Below are 20,894 nucleotides of genomic sequence, written 5' to 3' on the forward strand. Positions count from 1 at the left end.
ACAGGAAAGAATAAAAAGAGTAATTTTCCAATGAAAAACCTGATTTAACTACAAGTTCTTTGAAATAAAATCATTTTCATCTGTCTACCTAAAACTAATGCAGGGAGTGCCACATGCTCATACTCTTGAGCAGGACCTGGGAATTCTGTGGAAAAGATTAAAAGGACTCACCATCCTTGCTCATTTTTGTACTTATATGCAGCACCAAGAATGTGACACAGTGTTCCTCCAGCTTTGAAGTCCATGAAGCACTTTGCCTAAAACAGAGAAAATATCAAGGTGACTTTCATACTCACACTAACAAAAGCAGAAGCAAGCAGTGAAGCAACGGAATATTAAACAGTACAAGCCTCCCAAGGAAGCAGCTGCAAAAAATATCACATTATTTGAGCAAAGTATTGGCAGGCTGAAACTCAAAGTACACACACCTCCTGTATCTCCCACCCCCACAAGTTACATTTGGGTCCTGCATACTGTCCTTAAGGTTCATGTGAATCTAAAATATTAAACAGTACACTGCTTGAAAATCTGCAGCATTGCAAATCTGTAGTACAAAAATTGACAGGCCATGTGTTGCACAGAAACAACTCCCAGAGTGTATGTGAACAGTTATCTCACCCCTCCCCCTCCCAATGAAGTGGCACAACCAAGTAGGAGCAAATGATAGGAACTCAAACAAAGTCAGGGTCCTAGAGAATTAATCAGCACCAAATCAGGGCCCCTTGAGGTCTGGTCAACCCTCTATGTGCACGCCCCTGCCTGCTCTCCACCTCCAGGAGCTCTGGTACCGGAGCATGCAGCTTCGCCACTGTCTGTGTGTGACTATCCCAGCTATCCTTCTTGTCAGGGGTGTAGTGAAATACAGTATCCTACAATAAAATATGTGGTCTCTCAAGTTGCTCCAGTACTGTGGCAAACAAGCACTACATAAGTTGGGGTAATCCAACTGCAACTTCAAGATTGATCTATTTAATTTAAATCATAAAGACAAAAAGATCAATTTAAATACATGCCATCCATGGGTTTGCCATCTTGAAGTTCACAAAAGGGATTGCAGGTCAAGATGCTGGCAATTACCTATGAAATCCTAAATGGCTTGGACCAAGCACATATTTGGGTTCCATCTACTTATGTATTAAAGCAGGCATCCCCAGATTTCAGCCCTCCAGATGTTTTGGACTACAACCCCCATCTTCCCCAACCACTGGTCCTGTTAGCTAGGGATCATGGGAGTTGTAGGCCAAAACATCTGGAGGGCCGCAGTTTGGGCATGCCTGTATTAAAGTCTCAAAACAAAGCCCAGCTCTTATTTAATCCTGCAGTATTCTTAGCATATTGTTAGCAGATATAACAGCACGAGAATTACAAAGAGTGAAGGCTAAATTTGTCAACTTGTGTTTCTGACACCGTGAAACAGACAGAATCCTTTTGCTTCTGGGTTCAAATACAGCCTCCCACTCTTAAGTGTTGGCAGCTTTTCAGGAAGCAGCTGTAGACCTATTTACTTTGAAGTACTGTATATGGCAAATGCAACAGCTGAAGAAACATTACAAGAGCGTTTTAAATACTCACAGGAAACTTTGTAAAGGCAGGATTGGCAACATGTTTTCCGAAGGCATCTTCCTGAAACTGCAGCAGCTGCACCACAAGCCCAGCCAGGGTTTTATTGGTAGGAGCATCTGCTTGAACATACTGAAAAGCAAACATTTCCCAAATCAATCTTTGTCCTTTCACTCATCTGGAAAGTCACTCACAAGCTATAGCAACTTTAACGCCACAAATTCAAGGTTCTTTTCTGCCATGTTGGTGACTTTTTAATCCTGATTTTTAACAGTTACAGTATTCTGCAACACAGGTTAGTAGCTAGGCAGTCAAAGAGGAGCTGTCATTAGATTTAAATTTGCCCAAGTTCATTTAAGATGCTATTAGTTTTCAATACATTAAATGCAAACCATCACATGTAGCATACATACATTATTGGCAAGGCCAGTACTACTCCTGTGTTCAGCACTATACTACTGCTCTACTACTAATAATAATAAATTATTAGTATGGTACTACTACTACTACTACTACTACTACTACTACTACTACTAACTTATTAGTACCCTGCTCATCTGAATGGGTGCCCCAGCCACTCTGGGCATCTCTCAAGCATTAAGCATTTATATTGTGTGGATTTCTTATAAACGGCGCCTAACAGTGGACAAAGCTGATAACCACTTGCTACCCAAGATTACGTTCACATTTTTGTCCACTGTTCAAATGCATGAGCTTGCACCAACAAGAGAAATGCACATTTGTATGAACATTTCACAAATTAAAGTGATCCTCAAAATCCTCCTTCCATGGAGCCTTTGCTTGACACCCCCAGTCTTCATACCCAATTGCAACAAAGTATGTATAATGACATTTGTTCACCAGTACCCTGAACTGCCATTGCCTCTCACATCCCTTTCCTCTGTAATCTCGACTGTCAAATTTCAAAGTTGTCACTTCCTTTGCACAACAACCCAGATTTTTCACTTACGCTGTAAACTACCATGTGCACTGACGGATGTGTAAAAGAAATGGTATTTCACAGGAATTTGAAAGTTTGGTCTAGGTAGGCATTGCTTATGGTCCCCACTAAGCCTTAACCCTCCCACATATCATAGAATCACAGAATCAGAGTTGGAAGAGACCACAAGGGCCATCCAGTCCAACCCCCTGCCAAGCAGGAAACACCATCAAAGCATTCCTGACAGATGGCTGTCAAGCCTCCGCTTAAAGACCTCCAAAGGAGACAACTCCACCACACTCCTTGGCAGCAAATTCCACTGCCGAACAGCTCTTAACTTTCAGGAAGTTCTTCCTAATGTTTAGGTGGAATCTTCTTTCTTATAGCTTGAATCCATTGCTCCATGTCCGCTTCTCTGGAGCAGCAGAAAACAACCTTTCTCCCTCCTCTATATGGCATCCTTTTATATATTTGAACATGGCTATCATATCACCCCTTAACCTTCTCTTCTCCAGGCTAAACATACCCAGCTCCCTAAGCCGTTCCTCATAAGGCATCGTTTCCAGGCCTTTGACCATTTTGGTTGCCCTCCTCTGGACACGTTCCAGCTTGTCAGTATCCTTCTTGAACTGTGGTGCCCAGAACTGGACACAGTACTCCAGGTGAGGTCTGACCAGAGCAGAATACAATGGTACTATTACTTCCCTTGATCTAGATGCTATACTCCTATTGATGCAGCCCAGAATTGGATTGGCTTTTTTAGCTGCTGCATCACACTGTTGACTCATGTCAAGTTTGTGGTCTACCAAGACTCCTAGATCCTTTCCACATGTACTGCTCTCAAGCCAGGTGTCACCCATCCTGTATTTGTGCCTTTCATTTTTTTTGCCCAAGTGTAGTACTTTACATTTCTCCCTGTTAAAGTTCATCTTGTTTGCTTTGGCCCAGTTGTCTGATCTGTTAAGGTCATTTTGAAGTGTGATCCTGTCCTCTGGGATATTAGCCACCCCTCCCAATTTGGTGTCATCTGCAAACTTGCTCAGGATGCCCTCAAGCCCATCATCCAAGTCACTGATAAAGATGTTGAATAAGACTGGGCCCAAGACAGAACCCTGTGGCACCCCACTAGTCACTTTACTCCAGGATGAAGAGGTCTTGCATCATCACAGGCAATGTGGAATACTGTAATCACACACAGGTGAATGGGCACTGGGCTGCCATCTGCTGGAGACAAAGAAGTATTATATTGTATTTATTTCTATCATGGGCATGAAGGAAGCAAAGCACCCTCCTCCAAGCCAAGGAAAGTGCCACCTTCACTGAATCTCTTTGGTATCCCCCTGAATTTCTAAGTTAGGAACAAAGGAAAATTCCCTCTTCTGCACTCTGCATAGAAGCAATGTCAGTCTTACTAGTCTCGTTTTTCCCTCATAAAAAAGAGTTCAGCCTCAGCCAACCACTTTATGAGAAAAAATAAAACTGCGGGTTAGAAATTTCTGTGGGCTTCTTGACAAGGCTGCCTGAGCTCTTTGGCAGGAGATGGGGAAATTTATCACATCTGACACTGTGCAGCACTTCAGAGGCAAAGCACTTGGGAGTTCTCAGTGATTCTGAGTGCCTCTTTGATCACAGGTAAAAGCTAGGGTGTGATTTGTGCCTGATATCCCCTGGCATTAATTATTTACTTTACAACACTGTTATTCACTTGAATGTTATCTGCTGCCTGGTGCTTTGTTAGAGGTGGATCAGGGGAGTTAAGTGTCGAAGACAGGAAAGGTGAAAGAGACTGCCATCTTTCTGATGGTACGTAGGGAAAGGTCAGCCAACCCCCTGGTCTGGTGAGTCATGTATGAATGGGCTGACCTGGCATGTATAACAGAGCCTGGGCAGGTGAGCAGGGTAGCTGTCTCAGGACTTCACAGCATCCATGTCAACCATGGGGCTGTCTTGGTACTCTAATAACATGTGTGCAATGAAGCAGCAGAACTGACAGCAAGAGCACAGGTGGCATCAACCTTCAACTCTAAATGAACATGGGTGAGGATGTACTACTACACTAACCATGTGGCAGTGATAGCAACAAAGAAAGCTTGCTTCTCTGTCATTGCTGAGTTTGCAAACAGCCATTCAGCACAGCTGTTCTGAGTGATGAATGCTCTTTTGACATTTGGCCCACAAAGCACTGTTCTGACATCTTTAGCAGCCTCCTCTAGCTAAGTTGTGCTGTCCTTTAGGGATAAAGGGGCTCAGATTTGGACAAAGTTGGACACCACAGTTACTCCAGCAGAGTTCTCCAGAGCACTACCTATACAGCATCAGTTCTGGTTGTAGCCAGGGAGTGAGGACTACTGCAGCCAGGCTATACCTAACCAGGAATGGCCATAGTTGGGGAACCAGTAGATGTTAGAAATACCACTGATGCTACTTTGGCTTCCACACAAAGAGAGATCTGGGACCACTCCCAAGGTATGCACCTGACTACTTCAAGGGGATTGCAACTCTGTGCAGAACAGGCCTCTTACCCAATTCCTGGACATAAGAGCTACAAAGCCACAGCACCTCTGTTTTGTTGGGATACAACTTGATTTCTGGCCCCCAACCAAAGCATTTCTACCTCAAAGCAACGATTGAGCCTTAACTAATTAAGGGAGAAACAGGAGCTGGGTGTCAACCGCATAATAAAGACTCTGTTCCAACCCTACCCCGATAACCACTCATATAGCTGTTAAAAAGCATGGGGGTCAAGAAGGAGCCCCAGAACCACATAGCTGAATTGGAATGGGCTCACACAGCAGTCCCCCACTGCCACTCTCTGGAAACTGCCATACGGATAAGACAGAAGAGAACCACCATATCACTCTGCCTTCAACACACAACCAGCAGTGCCACTCCAGATGAATACCATAGAGAACAGTATCAAAAACCACTGAGAGCAAAATGAAGAGGGTCAACCCTCTCACAACACAGGTCATCAACCAAGGCTTCTTCAAAGGCAAAATTAGGCCTGAAACAAGACTGAAATGGGTCCAGGTAATCTGCTTCTTCCAACCATGCATGGAGCTGGATGGTAACCATCCTCCCAAGCGCCATCCTCAAAAAGGGAATAATAAAGCCATCACATATCTCTGGGTCTAGGGAAACATGTAAATGTACTTTTAATTCTGTATATATGCCCTGGGTTCCTGCATTGGTAGTAATTATTTCCTCATCTATTACATTCATGCTTTTAAAGCACACTTCCAATGGTTTCATTCGCTGACCTCTGAGACTTAAATCATGCTTTTTACTGCTATGTTAATAATGTTTTGATTGTTTCAGCGATTATATGCTGCTATGAACGTTTTCCCTTTTACTATGCCAAGACATCTCGTAAAAAGGGGAAACAAGCCCATATTTAAAGTCCCACATGGTACATAATTGCTTGGCCACACACAGAGGACCTTGGACACACTTCACCGTTTCATCACCACCTCAGAAATTAATGCAAAGACAGCTTCAGCTAGACTTAAATGAAACTGATGACCCTGTCAGCTCACACATCTAGGCTCAGAAGTCCTTTTAGGACAAAAGACCACACTGAGCATGTGCCCCAGTAACCTTTACAAATGGACAACCTTCCCCCCCCCCCTTCCGTTTTGTTCCATCATACATTATCCCTCTGACCTCTTATAGCCCACCCTGCGGAAAGGCTGAAAATAAAGGATAACAGCAACCTGATATGTGAAGCAGGGACAGCTTTAACATAACAGGCCCCACAACAGCAGGGTGAAGAGGCAGCTGGCCCTTTGTTAGCTCTTCCCAGGGAAAGCAAAGACCTTGCCTCTTCCGCACAGAGCCCGCCCCTTTGCTTCACACAAGAGCTCCCATTCAACTGGAAATGGCCATCCTCTTTCCCCCTAAACCCAGGTAGGTAACAGGACACCCAGACCAAGTCTGAACCAATTTGCACAAGCCACTCCCCTTTTAAACTACCATTCTCGGGAGACAAGGAGCCTAGGTCCCTGCCCCAACTATTCCTAGGATTACACCTCATTCAGTTCCTTTCTCTCTTAAACCACACACACCCCTTCTCTTTATTCCTTTTTTTGATTTTGCATACCACCCTTCATGTGCAGGTCTCAGGGCAGTTCACAGTATAAAAATACAAAATAAAAACATACAAAATATATAATGAAAACAAGAACAAACCAATGACCCTCCACCCCTCCAATACCTATTCTGTATGTAAACATCTACATTCCCAAGATAAAACCACATGATCCGAAAAGGGTCTCCCTTCTGCCTGCCAACAATTAAGCACCTGTTTATTGCAAAATGCAACCTGCAAAAGCTTGTTTACATGCAGTCCCAAAGAAGTCGGCTGGCTGAAGTCCTGTTGATCCACCCCTCAAATGCTCTTTATAATGGGAAACAACCCTCCAGGGAGGACACCCATCCCTCACACCCCAGTGTCGCCCACCATGTCGCTCTACATTCCCTCGCCTACACCTGGCCGAATCCCCACCTGGCTTCCCTCCTCATTCTGCACACCCTTACTTGGGAGCAAACCCCACTGACCGCAGCTGCGTTTGCGCGGGAGGTTTCAAAGCCGCCCGACCCCCCCCCCAAACTCCTGTCTTGGGGTTGTTGTTGTTGTTTGGCACTCAAGTCGCCTCCCCCCTCTGCCCGCTCCCTCTGGCCAAGGGTCTTCCCTCCCTCCCCGCCAACGCCGGTGCGAGGGTCGGAAGGGGCGAAGGGAGCGGCTTCCCCCCTGAGGCCCCGCCCTCCCCCCCTCGCCGAGGGAAGGAAAGGGGCCCGTGAGGCGACAGAGGGAGAGAGGGGAGGCGGCGGGGCGGGAAGGGCCCCCTGAGGGGAAGAAGGCGAGGCCTCTTTCTCCTCAGGCGACGCCGCCTCCTCCGCCGGGAAGCCCCTCACAGCTCCGCCGCCGGGGCCTCGTCGTCCGCCTCCTCACCTTCTTGCAGTGCTTGCCGAGCCAGGCCCGCGCGGCGTCCAGCTGAGAGACGGTGTCGGGGCTCTCCCAGAACTTCCCCGAGGGGCCGCCGTCCTTGCGCCGCGACGCCGACAACGGGGCGGCGGAGGAGACCCCCGAGCCGGGCGCGCCCCCCGCCGCCGCCCCCAGGACGCCGCCTGCAGGCACGGCCGCCGCCGCTGCTGCTGCTGAGGCGGCCGCCGCCGCCATTGTCCTTCCCGGCCTTCCGCGCCTCCTCCGCCGCCACCGCCGCCGGGGCCCGACGCCTCCCACTCTCTTGGCCCCGCGCATGCGCAAAGCCCGCGGGACGCCGCGGCGGCTGCCACACCGCCGCCACTCTCCCTCGCCCTCCGCGCGCACGCGCAGCGAACGAGCCTCCCACTCGCTCTTGCCTCACGCGGCCTTCCCCGCCCGCGCGCGGGACGCCGGCTCCTCTCGCTGGCTTTGGAGGCGGGAGTGCTGGCGGGGCGCATGCGTACCAAGGACCGTTTATACGGCGGCCCCTGTTTCGACGCCCCCTCTCTCCGCGCAGGCGCCAGGTGTGGGCAGGCCACGCCTCCTGGGGGATGTGCGCATGGGCGAGTCGGGAGCTCTCTCTCTCTCTCTCTCTCTCTCTCTCTCTCTCTCTCTCTCTCTCTCTCTCTCTCTCTCTCTCCCCCCTATCTCTGCGCAGGCGTCGGCTGGAGGCGTGCACAGCCTCGCTGGCAAAGAAAGCCGATCCCCCAGCCCTGGAAAATAAGTAGCCCGAGCCTGGCAGGAAGGAAGCAGAAGCAGCAGGGTTTGGCGCCAGAGATCCCCACCAGTTCTTCGGCTGGATCTGCTGCGCCTCATTGAATATGCAATTAATTGACCGTCCGATTATGCAGAATGAGCAAAAACAACAGCAGGAGAGAGAGGCTGCAGAAGGCTCGCTCCATCAGCTTTGCCAAAAACCCAGCTCTATCAGGCGCCTCCTGCCCTGAACTGCCAGCTGGTCAATACAGAAACAACTCGCTAGAAATGGGTGCCTGAAGGGTCCCCCCCCTCCTTGTCCCTTGGCCTTTATGTGATGTGTTTTCTTAGATCATAAGCCCGCGGGCTGACAGCAGGGTACAAATGCTCGAAAGATACAAAATAATAGGGGAGTAACACAGTGGTAAAGGACTCTATTCAATCATTAATAGCATTTTCTGACGGGGCTGGGAATGTCCCCTGGAGAGCTGCAGGCAGTCACAGACAACATAGAACTGGGTGGTTCAAAGGTCAGACTCCTAAAAAGGAGTTTCCTATGCTGCTATGGCACTGAGAGGACTAGAGCTGAATGTTAAAAGCTCTTGAAGCTGAGATATAGCTCAGTGGTACTGCTTTGCATGGATAAAGTCCCAGGTTCAATCCCAAGCACAGGGCTGGGGAAGACCACCCAGGCCCAGCTCAGGAATACCAGAGTTGCTGTCAGCCTGTGAAGAAGAAGCTGGATACACAGCTTTTATGCCCCTAACTTTTAAGACAGAACAATTCTATTGAATACCTCATCTGCCAGACTCCCTTCTTGAGTACAGAACTTAACTGTTATAGGGAAGACAATATTATCACTATATAAGTGTGGTGGCGCAGTTGGCGCTGTGAGTTAAACCACTGAGCCTAGGGCTTGGCGATCAGAAGGTCAGTGGTTTGAATCCCCGCAATGGGGTGAGCTCCGTTCAGTCCCAGCTCCTGCCAACCTAGCAGTTCGAAAGCACGAAGTGCAAGTAGATAAATAGGTACCGCTCCGGCGGGAAGGTATACGGCATTTCCGTGCGCTGCTCTGGTTCGCCAGAAGCGGCTTAGTCATGCTGGCCGCATGACCCGGAAGCTGTACTCTGGCTCCCTCAGCCAGTAAAGCGAGATGAGCGCCACAGTCCCAGAGTCGTCCACGACTGGACCTAACGGTCAGGGGTCCCTTTACCTTTACGAGAGCTCCAGATACTAGCTTTGAAAAGGAAAAAACACAGGAAAACAGCACCGTTGGTCAAAATACCTCAATCATTTCATACTCCTGTCAATTTTAAGACACCTGTTTTCTCCTGCTCTGGACTTAACCAATGGCTCCAAGTTACAAGAAAAGAGATTCCAACTAAACAGTAAGAGCTGTTCTACAGTGGAACGGACTCCCTCTGGAGGTTGTGGACTCTCCTTCCTTGGAGGTTTTTAAACAGAGGTTCTATGGTTCATTCACCTTCATAGGATGCAATCCTATACACATCTGTGAAGCCCTTTGAAGGTGGTAGACCAGGGGTCAGCAAACTTTTTCAGTAGGGAGCTGGTCCACTGTTCCTCAGACTTTGTGGGGGGCCGGACTATATTTTTTTTTTGGGGGGGGGGAATGAACGAATTCCTATGCCCCACAAATAACCCAGAGATGCGTTTTAAATAAAAGGACACATTCTACTCATGAAAAAACACCAGGCAGGCCCCACAAATAATCCAGAGATGCATTTTAAATAATAGGACACATTCTACTCATGTAAAAACATCCTGATTCCCAGACTGTCCACGGGCCAGATTTAGAAGGCGATTGGGCCGCATCTGGCCCCCGGCCCTTAGTTTGGGATCCCCTGTGGTAGACTCTCCTTCATTGGAGGTTTTGAAACACAGGCTGGATGACCATCTGTCAGGGATTCTTTAGCTGCAATTCTTGGATTGCAGGGGCTTGGACTAGATGGCCCTTTGGGGAGGGGGATCCCTTCCAACTCTATCATTTTGTGACTTCAGAGCCAACATTTATAGGATTGCCTTGTCAATCAATCAGCATAATCAGGGTCAGTCAAGCCACATTGGCTGCCCTGCCAGGGACAATGTCAGAAAGAGTTTCTCTGGTAGTGAAAATAATGGAGTTGTGATGCAGGAAAAGCACTGTAAATTTCTACTGAGCTACAGCCTCACCTGTTTAATAAGCCACACTGTATATATGCAAGCAGAGTAAAACCTTTGGGTAGTTCTTCTAGGTATTCCTGCCATGGATGTTGTCCTTCTGATGATTTTTGTAGTCTCTTTTTACTTAGATGTTGACATTTTAAGGCAGCCTTTATCAAGATTCAGTCCCCAGACGTTGATCAACTACAATTCTCATCATCCTTAGCTTGCAGAACCCATTGGTCAGCGATTATGGGTGTTGCAGACCAACATCACTGAGACAGTTATCTGAAGAAGTGTGCATGCACACGAAAGCTAATACCAATGATAAACTTAGTTGGTCTCTAAGGTGCTACTGGAAGGAATTTTTTTGTTTCGAGACAGTTAAGAATAACTTCCAAGTTCAGTTAGATAAAGAGATAAAATTGAAGATAATTAAAAAATGATTTGGGAAGAGCTAATAGATGAAAGAATGCACGCAGGGATTAATAATTATAGAGGACATTAGATTAGATTTTGTTAGAAGTATAAATAGATAGAAACAGAAGTCGAGAAAGCAGCGGAGGGAAGTCTGTGGGGATGGGGGAGGGGGGATTTTGTATTAGCGACTTTCTATGTATGAAATTGTTGTTGAAATGTATTTTTTGGTACTATGTATTTTTTAAATTTTAATAAAATTTCTTTTAAATAATAATAATAATAATAACTTCCAAGTTCTTGCAGTTGCCTCTGCACCATAGACTAACCTGGGCATGTTAAGAAGGCAGGGCTGAAACAAGAAATGTGGGGTGATGAGCAGAAAAGGAAACAGCAGCCCTTCCATCAGCGTGAAAGAGGGAGAAAGATGGGGTTGCAGGGCTTCTTCCACCAAAAAACATCCAGCTTTGGGCTCACCCTCTAGCATTTCCATTCCAGTTGGTCATTGCAAGAACTCTGGAAGGGTGTCTCGAGTTCACTTCTGCTTCCAGTCGGAGGCAGTAATGTTTTTGAATCCCAGTTGCTGCAAACCACTGTGTGGGTTATCGTGCTCAGGTTTCCCACAAGCTTCTGTTTAGCCACTGTGAGAACAGGATGCCTCACAAGAGAGCCACTGACCTGATTCAGCAGGTTCCTATGTCTCACCCCCTGGGTGGAGGAAATCTCTGGTATCTGCAAACTGCTTTGGGGGCTTTCGTTTGGCTGCAGAGAGGGGTGAAATGCTTTTAAATAAGCAAGAGCTGCGAGGAAGATTAAAAATGCAGCAGGGCTGGGTAAGACAAGCTCTGTTCAAGGCTGCCTTTGGAAAGTGCTCAGAAACTTCAACTGGCTCAAGAGAGCTGCAGCCAGACTCTGGAATGGGGCTGGTTATAGGGAGCAGACTGGCTAGCAGTCTGTTTCAGGACACAATTCACAGTGCTGGTTATAACCTATAAAGCCCTATATGGCTTAGGCCTAGGCCAGGGGTCTGCAACCTTTAAGACAAAAAGAGCCACTTGGACCCGTTTCCGAAGAAAAAAAATAAACTGGGAGCCGCAAAACAGGGACGTAATTAGAAATCAGAGGGCCCCATAGCAAAATTTGCTATGCCCAATAATCAATGCCCCAAAATGTCATAGAAAATTAATCAGGGCCCCAGTGAACCATAAATCATAATCAGTGCCTGATGTAAATAATAATTAATGAGGGCCCAATGTCATCCTCGTCATTATAAAAATAACTTTTGGGCTGCCTTGATTACTGGGAATGGGCACCAGCAACCACTGCCTTATGAGTTTGGGCTGCCTTGATTACTGGGAATGGGCAAAACTCTGACTCCCTTATTAGGACACCTGTATGGTTTCATGTGTGTTGCTCCCATCAAGTGAACTTATAAAATTTCCTCATATTTAATCAACCCATTGATTAATACATCTACCTCAATCTCCTGACCAGGCCGGCAGGAGGCCACAGGCAGGCCGCAGGCAGGAGCAGCAGCAGCAAACACGCGCTCCGAGCCAGCAAGCCTTTTCTGCTGCTGGGCGGGAAGAAGCGCGCCAATTTTTTTAAAAAAAAACTCCGCCCCCGCCCCCTGTGAGCCTATTGGCTGCAGAAATGCGGCGGGGAGGGGCTGATGCAGGGAGGGGGCCGACCACGCTCCCCGGGCTGCTAACGTCACCTTGCGTCCTTTTTGCACAGCGCACGCGCACAGCGGAGTTGTGGACTCCGGCGGGTGCTGTGCGGGGCGCAGGTGCACAGCGCGCCGCCGCAGCTATGTGCTCCGGCGGCGGTGGGCACCGCGCGAGTGTCTGGCGGGAGTGGCGGGCGCCACCGCATGGCTCAGGCGGCGCATGGCTCGGACGCCTCCTCCCCTCATATCCGCTCCGGAGCCGCAGCAAAGGTGTAAAAGAGCCACATAATAATAATAATAATAAATTTTTATTTATACCCCGCCCTCCCCAGTCAAAAACCAGGCTCAGGGCGGCTGACACCAACAGAATTACAATAAAACATAAAAACAATTAATTTAAATACAGATTAAAATACAGTATTAAAATTTAAAGTGCAGCCTCATTTCAAGTAGGCCATAAATCCAAGCCATGAGTGAGGAAAACACAGGGGTCAGGCTGAGTCTAACCCAAAGGCCAGGCGAAACAGCTCTGTCTTGCAGGCCCTGCGGAAAGATGACAAATCCCGCAGGGCCCTGGTCTCCTGGGAAAGAGCGTTCCACCAGGTTGGGGCCAGTACTGAAAAGGCCCTGGCTCTAGTAGAGGCCAATCTAGCCATCTTATGACTCGGGATCTCCAGAATATTATTATTTGTGGACCTTAAGGTCCTCCGTGGGGCATACCAGGAGAGGCGGTCCCGTAGGTACGAGGGTCCCAAGTCGCATAGGGCTTTAAAGGTCAAAACCAGCACCTTAAACCTGATCCTGTACTCCACCGGGAGCCAGTGCAGCTGGTAAAGCACTGGATGAATGTGATCCCGCAGCCGAGACCCTGTAAGGAGCCTCGCCGCGGCATTCTGCACCCGCTGGAGTTTCTGGGTCAGCTTTAAGGGCAACCCTGCGTAGAGTGAGTTACAAGTCAAGCCTGGAGGTGATCGTCGCATGGATCACTGTGGCCAGATCGGGGCGAGAGAGGTAAGGGACCAACTGCTTGATGCAGCTCCGGAGCCGCAGGTTGCAGACCCCTGGCCTAGGCTATGTCAAAGACAAAGGTCCGTATAGTTAAAGCTATGTTTTTCCCAGTAGTGATGTATGGAAGTGAGAGCTGGACCATAAAGAAGGCTGATCGCCGAAGAATTGATGCTTTTGAATTATGGTGCTGGAGGAGACTCTTGAGAGTCCCATGGACTGCAAGAAGATCAAACCTATCCATTCTGAAGGAAATCAGCCGAGTGCTCACTGGAAGGACAGATCCTGAAGCTGAGGCTCCAATACTTTGGCCACCTCATGAGAAAAGAAGAATCCTTGGAAAAGAGCCTGATGTTGGGAAAGATTGAGGGCACTAGGAGAAGGGGACGACAGAGGGCGAGATGGTTAGACAGTGTTCTCGAAGCTACGAACATGAGTTTGACCAAATTGCGGGAGGCAGTGGAAGACAGGAGTGCCTGGCGTTCTCTGGTCCATGGGGTCACGAAGAGTCGGGCACGACTAAACGACGACAACATGTCAAAGACTGTATTCTCCCACACAAACCTGCCTGGGGCCCAGAGATCTTTGGTGAGGGGCTTCTCTCAGTCCAACCACAATCACAAGCAGGTGACATGGGAAGAGGGCCTGGAAGTCCCTTCCTAGAGAAGTTAGACTGGCTCCCTCTGGCATGCAAATACCTTTTCATTCCAACAGGTCTTTAGAAACTGGCTATTTTAAGGGGAAAGGACTAGTGCTGTGAGGTTATTATTGTTAAGTATCTGTATTTTTAATATAATTTATATACATGTCATTTTAATTCTATTAGTCTTTAATTACTGTTTGTTTCATAAAATTTATATCTTGCCTATAAAAAGAAATCCTCAAAGTGGTTTTTTAAAAAGAAAAACCATAAAAATCAATTAAAATCGTAATACTTTAAAACAGGGGGGGGGGAAGCAGAATATAAATGTAATAACAACAATGCCTGTATCGCCTGTGTCCTTTCCACACTAATGTGTGTCTCTCATCTGGTACGATGATAGATATTTGAGTTGTTATAAATATTTGTTTCTGTGAAATGGCATTTCCATGGGGTGGTGGTGGTGTTCCACACCTGCTTTTTCCAGTAAATTATGCAATTCCACGGCCAGGACAAGAGGAAGTTCTACCTGCTAGGCAACCTTTTCTTTGTTAATTCTCATTGTTTGCTTTTCACAAGACCTGGAGAGGTTCTCACCAGAACTCTTGAAAACCTTTTGCATGAAACATTTATGCTTGTTGACTTTTCTCAGCTGTGCTCAACCCAAGGCAAAGATGACCCGAAAAACAAATGCGAGTTTATGCAAAGGAAAAGACTTAGCTGCTGTGTTTGTAAGAGCCACTAGCTTTATTTTTTCTCCTGTTTTCACAGGATTTTTGCACAACACGCTGTGAAGTCATTTCTGGCACATGACTCAAGTTTCATGACTCAAGTTATAAACAGAGTTCAAATATGAAATGCCAAAATGACAGAAGGAAGTCTACATACAGAACGACACAAAGTGTGTGCCTACTAGACAGTGCTGCCGCTAGCTAGATTGGCCAGATCCAAGTTTTGAGGGTGGGGGGGCAAGTATGACTGGGTGGATATGGATGTTGTTAAAAAAAACCTTAGCCAAGGGAGATATTACCAAGCTCCTTGAAGTTGCTCTAACTTTGACAACCACCCGGCACTGTCTCCTTCAATGTTGCCTCCTCTAGAAATTGCCAGGGAAACCTTCCAGTGGCAAGTTTACTGAGCTAATCCTGATGAAGCGTCACAAGAGAAACACCATGGAATTTAAGAAAATGGATTGTAGGTTACGGAGTAGAATGGAAATCCCTTTCTACTGGAGGCAAAACTTGGTATAAAGACACACATATTTCATCAGAGAATGGCTTTCAAAAGGTAAATTAAACTACCTGAGTGATTAAAATATGAAGTTCAATCCCATTTTTTATGACCAGATCCTTAATCAGGAGGACAACAACAACAACAAAACGGCCACCCAAGACATCCATCCTGTCACGTTTTATTTCATGTACTGGGAGATAAATTGGAACATCCCATACAATGAACAAAATTTACAGTTTCTCTGAAGGAAATGTAAAAAACAAACAAGCTTTATCATGATTTATCGTTTATTATTAGCAACAATAGCATTTCTGCAAGGCCAAGAAAACATGATTTGCATGTTAGAGAATCAGTGATTTCAGGACTACATTTAAAAATTAAAACCATTATGAAAAATTTGTAGGGGAAGCATCTGTCCTTCCCCTACAGGCATTTATTCAGCGCTCACACAAACACACCAACTACCCCCTGGTTATATCCCTTGCTGCCGTCTGCAGCACCGGGACAAAGCCTGTGATCTGTGCGAGTGAGTTTCCACAATCGATACTTAACTCCTGCCCCCAAAATTGGCATAAAAACCTCATGAGGACTACATGTTCAACTGACTGGCACCCTTTCAAAGAAGTGTTGCCTGAGTAACAGACATCCAAATTGAAACAGCTCAGCCTCCCCCCCTCTTTTGCTGTGTCTTCCATCCTCTTTGCTGCTCCCTTTTTGGGTTACACCTTGGGCTGCTGCACTTGTGGCACCAGCACCTAACCTTGCTAGCGAGGCGCAAGAGTTCTGCCCAGAAACAATCTGCAACTGGGCTTTCCTGGATGCTCCCCCCCCCCCTTACCACACCAGGGAGCCCCAGCACCTTGCCTCTGCTGCTGCCTGTCCAGCCCTTACTGATCTAGGGGAGCAGGAGCTCCAAGTTCACAGCTGGACCCCTGCTTCAGGCACAGCAGTGCTCTCTGCCGCCACTGCCTTTGCTAGGCCAACTCGTCAGCCAAGCTCTGTGATACCAATCTATAGAGTATGGGTGCAACTCTTCCACGGGTTGTCATGGGGCCCAAACGCTCATCTGTTGTTGATGAGCACTGGCGGGACGCAGGGCTGGCCTGCAAACTCGTCTTGCTGCTTGCCGACGCCTGGTTGCACCTGCCAACCGGATACAAATGGCTCCCTAGGATTAGAAGCGCTGGAATTTATATTGTTAGTCCTCAAGGCCTGATTGCTCCTAGAGTTCCACTGCTGAATGGTACTCGTCTGCTTGCCAGGAGCTTCGCACGGTGGGTCCTGAAGCGCCTTATACTCTGTGTCAGAAAGGGGGAATGTGCGGGGCTCCCACGGCTGGACGTTCTACGACAGAGAGAAAGACCAGCAGTGTTAATGGAATATAATAATGATGATGATAAATTATTTGTACCCCGCCCATCTGGCTGGGCTTCCCCGGTCACTCTGGGCAGCTTCCAACAAAGATTTAAAATACGTTAAAATGTCACACATTAAAAGCTTCCCTGAACAGGGCTGCCTTCAGATGTCTTCTAAATGTCAGTTATTTATTTATCTCTTTGACATCTGATGGGAGGGCATTCCAAAAGGTGGGTGCCACTACCAAGAAGGCCCTCTGCCTGGTTCCCTGTAGCTTTGCTTCTTGCAGCGAGGAAACCTCCAGAAGGCCCTTGGTGCTGGACCTCAGTGTCCAGGCAGAACGATGGGGGAGGAGACGCTCCTTCAGCTATACTGGGCCGAGGCTGTTTAGGGCTTTAAAGGTCAACACCAACACTTTGAATTGTGCTCGGAAACATACTGGGGGCCAATGTAGGTCTTTCAATTATATATATAATTTTTTTTGTCCAGTAGCACTTTAGAGACCAACTAAGTTTGTTCTGGGACGTGGGTGGCACTGTGGTCTAAACCACTGAGCCTCTTGGGCTTGCCGATCAGAAGGTCAGCGGTTCGAATCCCCCCTAACAGGGTGAGCTCCCGTTGCTCTGTCCCAACTCCTGCCAACCTAGTAGTTCGAAAGCATGCCAAAAGTGCAAGTAGATAAATAGGTACTGCTCCAGTGGGAAGGTAAATGCCGTTTCCATGCACTGTTCTGGTTTCGGTGTTCTGTTGTGCCGGAAGTGGCTTAGTCATGCTGGCCACATGACCCAAAAAAACTGTCTGTGGACAAATGCCGGCTCCCCCGGCCTGTAAAGCAAGATGAGCGCCGCAACCCCAGAGTCGTCTGTGACTGGATGTAACTATCAGGGGTCCTTTACCTTTTTTAAGTTTGTTCTGGGTATACCCAGAACAAATTTAGTTGGTCGCTAAGGTGCTACTGGACAATAAAATTTTATTTATTTATTTCGACTGCATCAGAGCAACACGGCTACCTACCTGAATCTGGAATATAATATATTATTGTCATTTGAGGAGGGGGCATGAGAAAGAGAAAGAGAGAGATTATGCTTGGATGAGATTAAAAAACAGAGGAGGAGCTTTTCTCTTGAACAACAAAATTAACAGTAATCATCCTCTCAACCCTTATTCACAGGTCTAGTTTATATATGCCACTTTCTTTATCTTGATAAATATGATGCCTTCCGTAGAATGAGAAGCTGTTTTAAGTCACTGGCAACAAGATGCCAAAGTGCTCAGCTCAGATATCATGCTAAGCACAATTAAAAGGCCACACTATAGAATAAGCATTTAAGCAAACCATGCTTTAGAGATGCATGTCAGCTTTCATTCTTCATCTGCTTAACACTCAGCTTCATTGGCTTACTCCTATTTCAGTGGGGCCCAGAGAGACACAGTAGGTGCCTTTACTGTCTTAGCTGTGCCTCCTTAACTGTGGTAAGATCAAAGGCAATGTAGTTTGCAAACTAGTTTCAATACTCTTGTTTGTCTGCCTTTACAAACCATGGTTTATGAACCAATATAGGTTCAGAGGTAAAAACTATGCCTTGGCATCATGCAACCACAAGACTAACAACTCAATTTTTGTGACACCTTTTTGGAAGTAAGGTTACAAGGTTTAACTTTTTTTTCCCTACCCACAACACACAAATGCAAACAATTCACTGCAATGATACATTCAAAGTCCAAATATAGAAGATTTATTTACATCCCCTTCATCCCCGGAACTGCTTGTGAGCAATTCTTCGACTGGATTCTCTTGTCTTTCATGGCAAATCCAAAATGGTGACATCATTTTATACTCTGAATGAGCGACCACGGTGGGCAATGAAGATGACAGAAATGATTCAAATATGTATGGTTTGCCAAGTAAACAGGCTGTATATTAGCTCTCCAAGTAGAAACACAGGTCCTCACCTGAATATCTTCATCCATTTCTGAGAAGGAGAAACTTGTGTCTTCACTAAAGGACAGACTGTTTCTGCCCCTGCCCTTTATGAGGAGGGGCTGCAGAACATTGGAAAGTTCTGGGCTGAGAGACCCCATGGGAGAATTTGCATACTGGAGATGGTTAAGATTATGTGACGTGGCATCTGGAGAGCCCGGCTGAGGAATCCATCGGCCATCTGCTCTGCTAGAGCTCCTAAAAGAAAAACACGCCACAAAAACCAATCATATTGTGAACTGTGAGGACAACTGTTACATGTGAGAACTGTAAAACTCAAAGAAGTGCAAGCTCAGAAGCAGAGAGGCCTATAGCCAAGGTATCATGCAGAATTTCAGAATGAACTCTTCACCCATTCTGCACACTCTTTAAAAACAACAGGAGCGTGCTGGGTGGGTGGGGAAAGAGTCCACTTGACTTTTCACTGCCATATTTACAGCCAGCACTCTCACTCTGGCAATAATTCTACTCATGGATTTGACAATGAGGCTAAACTACTAGATTCTACCTGGTTCAATCAAGGGAATGTGGCTTAATACAGAGATCTTAGCTGCTACATATTGCAATAATTCTGGTCCTCAGTGTTTGCAGCAGCACAGGATACTAAGGCTCTGAAATTAAAACGAGATCCAATGGCAAGTCCTCCTACAGACAGTGGTGTGTGTGTGTGAGAGATAGATTTCATTTATCTTGTTATGCTGTTATGATGCTTCCAAATCTTCATGGAAGCTAGTTCTCTTTCTACCTGCTCTTACTCCATTACTTTCTGAAAACACAGAGGCTCAAAATATGATAAATCTCTATTATAAGGGAAATTCCACAGCTGCGTCCAAGCCCGCTTGCATACTTTTGGAGGAGCACCCTTAATAAAAGCTTATTCATTCGTTATTTTAAACCTGTCAACAGACGGGATACGTGCGGGTGGGTGAACTGTCCCAAAGCTATCAAATAATTTCCTAGCTAAGGAGAAACTTAAATCTAGTCTACTAAGACTCAATGCAAAACTCCTAATCCACCCAACCACAGTTCACTTTACTCACTCTTCATCAATGCTTTGCTCACAAGTTCTGCAGGAAACGAATATAATCCAACATGGGAATACTGTACAACTATTCCACAACACATAGCTAACAGCAAATGTTAGGATACCTGTTCCCTCGCCTGTGGGAAGTGCTTCCTGCCCAGGAATCCCAACGAGCCCTTTCCAGCTCTTCATATTTTTGGTGGTGGTTCAGATATGTCTCATCAGAAATATCTTCCAGCTAGGACAAAAGAAAGTTATTTTTGACACATTCAAGAGAGTCAAAGCTGTTTCTAAATAGATGCTGTCCACCCCCTCACCCCAAGATACACAGGAAAAATAACCACATAATCTGTACAGGCCCAGCAGTGCAAAAGTTTTAGAAAGTAGTTTCCCCCTTCCCACAGTTGCTAGAACATCACAGGTGTACACAAGTAGACAGGACTGTTTTGGTAAACATGGCTACCAAATAAAGTACATTGTTGTTGTTTAGTCGTGTCCGACTCTTCGTGACCCCATGGACCAGAACACGGCAGGCCCTCCTGTCTTGCACTGCCTCCCGCAGTTTGGTCAAACTCATGTTCGTAGCTTTGAGAACACTGTCCAACCATCTCATCTTCTGTCGCCCCCTTCTCCTAGTGCCCTCAATCTTTCCCAACATCAGGGTCTTTTCCAGGGAGTCTTCTCTTCTCATGAGGTGGCCAAAGTATTGGAGCCTCAGCTTCATGATCTGTCCTTCCAGCGAGCACTCAGTGATATCCTTCAGAATGGATAGGTTTGATCTTCTTGCAGTCCATGGGACTCTCAAGAGTCTCAAAAGTACATTAATTTTGTCCAAAAATGGAACCAATTCTGCACCTTAATAATTAATTCATGGAACATGTGTATACAAACCTTTTGGATACACAAGAATGGAGATAACATTTTCTCACACAAAATAGGTTTTGCACTCCTCCATGGCAGTGTTATTCAGTCTTGCAGTCTTGAATGAGAACAAACCAAAAGGAGCACGTGTTTGCTTTGATGACTGATTGGTTCGAGACACAAAATGAATGTACTGTAGAGTCATATGACTGCTGGCAGGACAAGCAAGGTAAGAATGGTGGTCTGTCAACTAAGGGAGTCAATTCTATGTAAAGTGACGCTGTACACAGTAAATACAAGGCAAGAGAAGCCCTGGTCCACACAAGCCTAGTTAGACCGAAGCACTGCTTGAGGCATGAGATAATGAC

General features: G+C 46.6%; 2 protein-coding genes across 4 annotated transcripts in view; both read right to left on the minus strand.

Moving 5' to 3' along the window:
• SMARCC1 (SWI/SNF related, matrix associated, actin dependent regulator of chromatin subfamily c member 1) overlaps positions 1-7,712 on the minus strand; it is an 89,270-nt gene extending 81,558 nt beyond the window's left edge. Inside the window, exons 1-3 of the mRNA XM_035130395.2 lie at positions 7,452-7,712; positions 1,573-1,692; positions 172-257 (exon numbers count right to left, since the gene is read on the minus strand). Of these exons, the coding sequence (XP_034986286.2) occupies positions 172-257; positions 1,573-1,692; positions 7,452-7,679 (434 nt within the window). The 5' untranslated portion in view covers positions 7,680-7,712. The remainder of the gene's footprint in view (positions 1-171; positions 258-1,572; positions 1,693-7,451) is intronic.
• A 7,754-nt stretch (positions 7,713-15,466) lies between these two features.
• Positions 15,467-20,894, minus strand: part of LOC118092061 (KAT8 regulatory NSL complex subunit 1) — a 49,286-nt gene continuing 43,858 nt past the window's right edge. For all 3 annotated transcript variants that reach the window (XM_060281043.1, XM_060281042.1, XM_060281041.1), the window contains 3 exons: positions 19,791-19,903; positions 18,614-18,839; positions 15,467-16,648 (listed from right to left, as the gene is read on the minus strand). In XM_060281043.1, the coding sequence (XP_060137026.1) occupies positions 16,367-16,648; positions 18,614-18,839; positions 19,791-19,903 (621 nt within the window). In that variant the 3' untranslated portion in view covers positions 15,467-16,366. The remainder of the gene's footprint in view (positions 16,649-18,613; positions 18,840-19,790; positions 19,904-20,894) is intronic.

Source organism: Zootoca vivipara, chromosome 12 (assembly GCF_963506605.1).
Source record: "Zootoca vivipara chromosome 12, rZooViv1.1, whole genome shotgun sequence".
Classification (NCBI taxonomy): domain Eukaryota; kingdom Metazoa; phylum Chordata; class Lepidosauria; order Squamata; family Lacertidae; genus Zootoca; species Zootoca vivipara.